This window comes from Fulmarus glacialis, unplaced genomic scaffold (assembly GCF_000690835.1).
Source record: "Fulmarus glacialis isolate BGI_N327 unplaced genomic scaffold, ASM69083v1 scaffold890, whole genome shotgun sequence".
Taxonomy (NCBI): Eukaryota; Metazoa; Chordata; class Aves; order Procellariiformes; family Procellariidae; genus Fulmarus; species Fulmarus glacialis.
The window spans coordinates 6,644-11,945 of record NW_009185593.1 but is presented as its reverse complement, the minus strand read 5'-3'; the positions used below and the strand labels follow the sequence as shown (position 1 = coordinate 11,945).

Below are 5,302 nucleotides of genomic sequence, written 5' to 3'. Positions count from 1 at the left end.
GGTGTGTTTTCAAGCCCGAGCTCCGTCAGGCCGCAGCGGTCTCCACCCGGCCTTTGAGCACAGCCACAAACTTCCAGGCAAACCCTTCCTTCCCCCTCTCTGAGGTGCTTGTGGGTTTCGTTGCTTCTGTCGTGCCCTGTCCATCACCTGCACGGTCCTCAGCTTTCTGCTTCCAACGCCTGCCGCAGGCACCGTCTCCCGTGGGAGGCACCGGCAGGGTTGGGACCGTGTATAACCCCTGTAGCATCCCTGTGAAAACTTTTGCCCCCTGGGGAGGAAAAGTGCTGCCTTGCCTGTTTGTGTGGTGACGTTAGCAAACCGCGGTGAGGAGACTGGGGCTAACGTAGTTATTTCTCTGCCTGATGTTCCGCAGGAATTCCCTTTGATGGTGGGCTGCGCTGCCTGTGCTGGAAGGTGGGTTTTGCTTGGGGTGCTTTTGTTTCTTGCGAGTGATGCTTTGGGTTGCTTAAGTACACAGAGTATTTTTGAGCACTTAAAATTGTAAACAACAACAACAAAAAATCCAGAACTTAAAAGCCACTCAAAATCGACAGTAATTTGTGGAGATCAGCACTGGCACAATTGCAATAGCATTTACTGACACAGGACAGCCATCTCTTTGGATGACAGAAAGTGGCTGTCTGCTCTTTGTATGAGAACAGCCCTCAGTATTAAGCTAGGAGTGCATTTGCTATTGATCAATCCTACAAATAGGTCTGTGTTGAAAACTAGACCCTGAAATATTCCTGACTGTCGTGTGGCAAAGTACTAGGCTTTCTGGAGAAAGCTCCCAGTATTTTCAGAGAGACAGTTCTAGCTGCTGTGTTTGGTTTGCTCATCTTACAGGTATAATAGCTCATTCTCCAATACTAATTTGTGTGCATCTGTCTTCTGTACAGATCCTTCTGAACTACCTCCCTTTAGAGAAAGCCTTATGGAGCTCTTTGCTGAAGAAACAGAGGTGAGGACATCGGTACTTGCTCCTTTATTTCTAATGATATCTGTGGAGAAGGAGAATAGTTCCTTAAATAATTAAGTACCTTCATAAAATGGATTGTTCTCGTGTGGAATGCACTGTTCTGTCGGCTGTCACCAGGTGGATTGACCTCTTCAGCTGAATTCAACTGAAGAGAAGATCAAATGCCTTCTGGCTGAGCAGGGTGGTACAGAGAGATCTGTTTGAACTCAGTCAGGGTGCTTACATTGACCTAATCTTCTGCTTCATTGCAAATTCCTCTTTTCTTCCTTAAGGGATCTGTATTCCCAGTTCCTAAAGGAAATGATTATTCAGCCTGGGATTGCCAAAGCCAACCTCGGTGTTTCAAGGGAAGATGTGACCTTAGAAGATCACGTAAGTGCTGTTAAGCCTTTGTGTAGCAGAAAATTCCCCAGAGCTATAAAGTGTTGTTCTGGAGTCTGGACACCTGGGCTGCTCTTGGCTCTGTTCTTGGACTGAGAAAACTTTGCCCTGCTAGCAGGAGGGACGGTTCCTAGGTGCTTGTGTCTTAGCAGCCTTCAGTGTGAATTATTGGCAAAGCACCAGTAGTTCTGAAGGGAGCTCTTTTCAGTTATGCAAATCCCTTCTCCCCTGCTTTGGGGCTAGCTGCCCAGGCTACGGGTCTCCTAGGGAAAGGGAGAGGATCGCAAGACGTACGTCAGGCAAAGAGATGCTCTCCTGGGAAGTCAGGTCCATGGATGGACTCAGAGCAGGCTGCTCTGAACAGAGGATATAAAAGAGGCGGGAGAGTCAGGTTGGACTATGGTATGGAAGGCAAGAGACTCACTTATTTCTAGTTCTGCTGCTGGCTTTTGTTTTTTTAATTGACTACTTCCTGCATTGCTTGGCTTTTTCTTTCTCTGAAAGTGCTGTTAAGAGTGTATGTGTGGGGGAGGGAATGAAGTAACTGATCAGAAGAGACTCTAAAATGACACAACTGCTTCCATGACTTGTCCTGAACATTAACTTCTCTGCTAGCTTACAGTCATCTGTGCGTACAGTCATCTGTGCGTACAGTCATCTGTGCGTACAGTCATCTGTGCATACAGTCATCTGTGTACAGTGATCTCTGGAGGCCTTGGTGCTGTAAAAATAGTGTGTTTGTAACATTCCACACGTTCACAGGTTACAGTGATCTTTGAATCCCTTGGAACATTGCTTTTTTTTTTTTTTTTTGCCCTGTTTTCTTCCCTCAGTTAGTTGTTAACTTTGCATGGATCTTGACCTAGAGAGAGAAAAGTGGGTGTGGAGGGGTAGTTAAGTTTATCATATTGGAAAACTGGTCAGATACAGGATAGGCCGCTCATATTGATAGGTATTTCTTTTTTCCTGGGCACAACAGTGGTGCTTAATCAGCCTTCTGGGAGCTGAGATAGAGCGGGATACTTGTAACTAATAACCACAATGCCCAAGTACTGTGTGGGTGGGTAACTCTTACCCTAAGTACAAAGACCAACTCCGTTGTACAGGTTGGAGCTTCAATCAGGAATCTTGTTGACACGTGACAGGGTAGCTGATTTGGGAACAAAGTCATTAAGAGGCAGTGAAAAGGGATTGGAAATGTTGGCTTCTGCCTCTCTAAGTGAACCTGCATGCTCACTCGTTTCACAAGCTCTGATCCGCTTCCTGCACACTGTGTGAAGAAACAACACTAAGCATAGCTAGTGAGAGAAAAAATTAAACCTAATGTGCTAGGAGTGTGCTGGTACTAGATGACGGAGGGACAGCAGAAGTGTTAGAACAGAGTGTATTTACTGAGGATTTTGGTACATGTGAAACATGCTTGTTCTGGTTTCTGTTGTTTATTTCTTTAGCCCCTCAATCCAAACCCAGACAGTCGATGGAATACTTACTTCAAGGATAATGAAGTGCTTCTCCAGATAGACAAAGATGTCAGGTGTGTGAGGCATAACGACTCGGGCTTCTGAACCCGAGTGGTTTGATTAACACTTTGTACTTTGAAAATGAAGTTTAATATTAAATCGAGCCTCCCATTCAACATGGGGCATGTACTTCCTTCTTCTTATGCCTGTTTTCCTTCTGTATCCATCTTAGGAGGCTGTACCCTGACATGGCATTCTTCCAGCGTCCAACGGACTACCCCTGCCTTTTAATCCTGGACCCCCAAAATGAGTTTGAGACGCTGCGCAAGCGGGTGGAGCAGACCACGCTCAAGTCACAGACAGTGGCACGAAACCGCAGCGGGGTTACAAATGTGAGATCTAGGTGGGGGCTGTCCATGGGGAAGGCATCTTAGCTGTTAAGGGGAAGGGTGTTTTTTGGGCTTTTTTCTGTTTCTCTCTCCGCTTGTGCGGTTGAATTAAGCAAATACCCCAGCAGGTACTGTGTAGTCTGTTGGCTAGACAGCTTTGTAGAACCACTTGACGTGCCTGACAGTTAATAGGGAATTATAGGTGTATTTAATTTTAAGGATTAATTTTTCCTGACTTCTGATGGAAGTTGGAGTTGCAGGAAGAGGCGAGTGTTTTATGCTTGACGTGTGCCTTTCCGTATGGGAACAAAACACTGAAGGTTTAACTTACTGAAGTTGAATTTACATACTCTTCCAGAAACTGGATCTCATAAACCTGCAATTAGGAAAAGAGCTGGGTATCTGCTGAAATGTGTGTTGTGTCTTTCCTCTTTCATGAGCGTTACCGTACAAGTGCCACATGCTGTTGGGGAAGGTGGCTTGCTACCACAACAGTTCTATACTTTTCCTCATACTACTAACAAAGTGGTTTTGTACTGCACAGGATCAGGTGGTGCTCCACAACAGTTCTATACTTTTCCTCATACTGCTAACAAAGTGGTTTCGTACTGCACAGGATCAGGTGGTGCAGTGATTCAGGGGAACTGTCTGTTACTATAGACTGCTTTGTTCTTCAGGGATAGCCAGCACTAGGACTTCAGTGCCTTTGTGCTTCCCAAGTTACTTGTCTTGGTTTAAGTGAACACCTGCCTGTTTGGTATAAGCTGCCCAAATCTTTTGGGGGGCTTTACGTATTAAAAGTCAAGCTTGTTACATGTACAAAACTATCCGTGCCAGTTGGTTATCCTGAATCAGCTCTAGTTTTGCCTTGCTCGTCAGGTGAGCTCCCCTCTTAAAACGACTCCTAATTCTCTGAGCGAGTACGAAGTTCTGCCCAATGGCTGTGAAGCTCACTGGGAAGTGGTGGAGCGAATCCTGTTCATCTACGCCAAGCTGAACCCCGGGATAGCGTACGTTCAGGGGATGAACGAAATCGTGGGGCCTCTCTACTACACCTTTGCTACAGATCCTAACAGCGAATGGAAAGGTGAGAGACTCTTTTGGCCACTCAGTAATGGCTGTCGTACTGCATGCTCCCTGCGTAAAGAATTGTTTTGGGAATAAGACTCTCTTTAAACAAATCTGTTTTGACTGATCAGGGCCAAAAAGCAAATACAGCAAGAGATAAGGAGTTTTGGGGACCACAGCAAATTGAAATTTTGGGGACCACAGAAACTGGAAAGTGGGCTGTGAGTGGTGAGGACATGGGACGTGAGGATTTTTGAGGCGTTTTTGCTTGTTTTGCATGGCTCTAAGTTGCACTTCGTGAAACTTAAAATCCATTTAGAAGTTCTTGTTTGCTCATACCATATATACCTGGTAAGAAAAGAATGGAATGGGAGTACTTTGCCAGTTGCTTCTACTTCACGGGAGCTCCAAGGGTGTGTGCTGATGGCGGGAGAGCAGCTGGTGTTCTTGGGCATAGATAGCCGGTTTGTGACCCAATGTCATGAAGATCTTGTGTTGTACGCAAGATCTTGTATTTGCAGTGGCTCTGTAAAATGTTTTTTAAACATTTCTAGTTTTAAAAAAAAAAAAGGGTCTGGTGTTGTCCCAGACCAAGCAAGCCAAGATCTTGTGCGATATGCTACTTGAATCCAATTGCAACCAGATTATGGAGCAAGAACAGTTCTAAGTCTGTGTGCCTCTGTCAGTGATTCTTCTTCTATTCCCCCATCATTTTTTTTTTCACTTTTTTTTTTTTTTTTTAGAACATGCTGAAGCAGACACATTTTTCTGCTTCACCAATCTAATGGCTGAAATTCGGGACAACTTCATTAAGAGCCTGGATGATTCTCAGTGTGGTATTACCTACAAAATGGAGAAGGTCTACTCCACCCTGAAGGAAAAAGATGTGGAGCTGTATTTGAAACTGGTGAGGAACTAGGTGTTTCTCTGAGTCTCTGTTGGAATGCAAGGAGTGAAGCTTAATAGCACATTTAAATGTAAACCAATTTTGTTAAGCTGTTACTGTGCTTGAAGAGAAAGGTTGA

General features: G+C 44.9%; 1 protein-coding gene across 1 annotated transcript in view; it reads left to right on the top strand.

The window, feature by feature from the left end:
* Positions 1 to 373: 373 nt before the first annotated feature.
* TBC1D13 (TBC1 domain family, member 13) overlaps positions 374 to 5,302 on the top strand; it is a gene marked incomplete at its 5' end in the record, with an annotated part of 7,976 nt that continues 3,047 nt past the window's right edge. The window contains 7 exons of the mRNA XM_009573501.1: positions 374 to 414; positions 900 to 961; positions 1,252 to 1,351; positions 2,812 to 2,894; positions 3,053 to 3,212; positions 4,089 to 4,296; positions 5,021 to 5,184. Of these exons, the coding sequence (XP_009571796.1) occupies positions 374 to 414; positions 900 to 961; positions 1,252 to 1,351; positions 2,812 to 2,894; positions 3,053 to 3,212; positions 4,089 to 4,296; positions 5,021 to 5,184 (818 nt within the window). The remainder of the gene's footprint in view (positions 415 to 899; positions 962 to 1,251; positions 1,352 to 2,811; positions 2,895 to 3,052; positions 3,213 to 4,088; positions 4,297 to 5,020; positions 5,185 to 5,302) is intronic.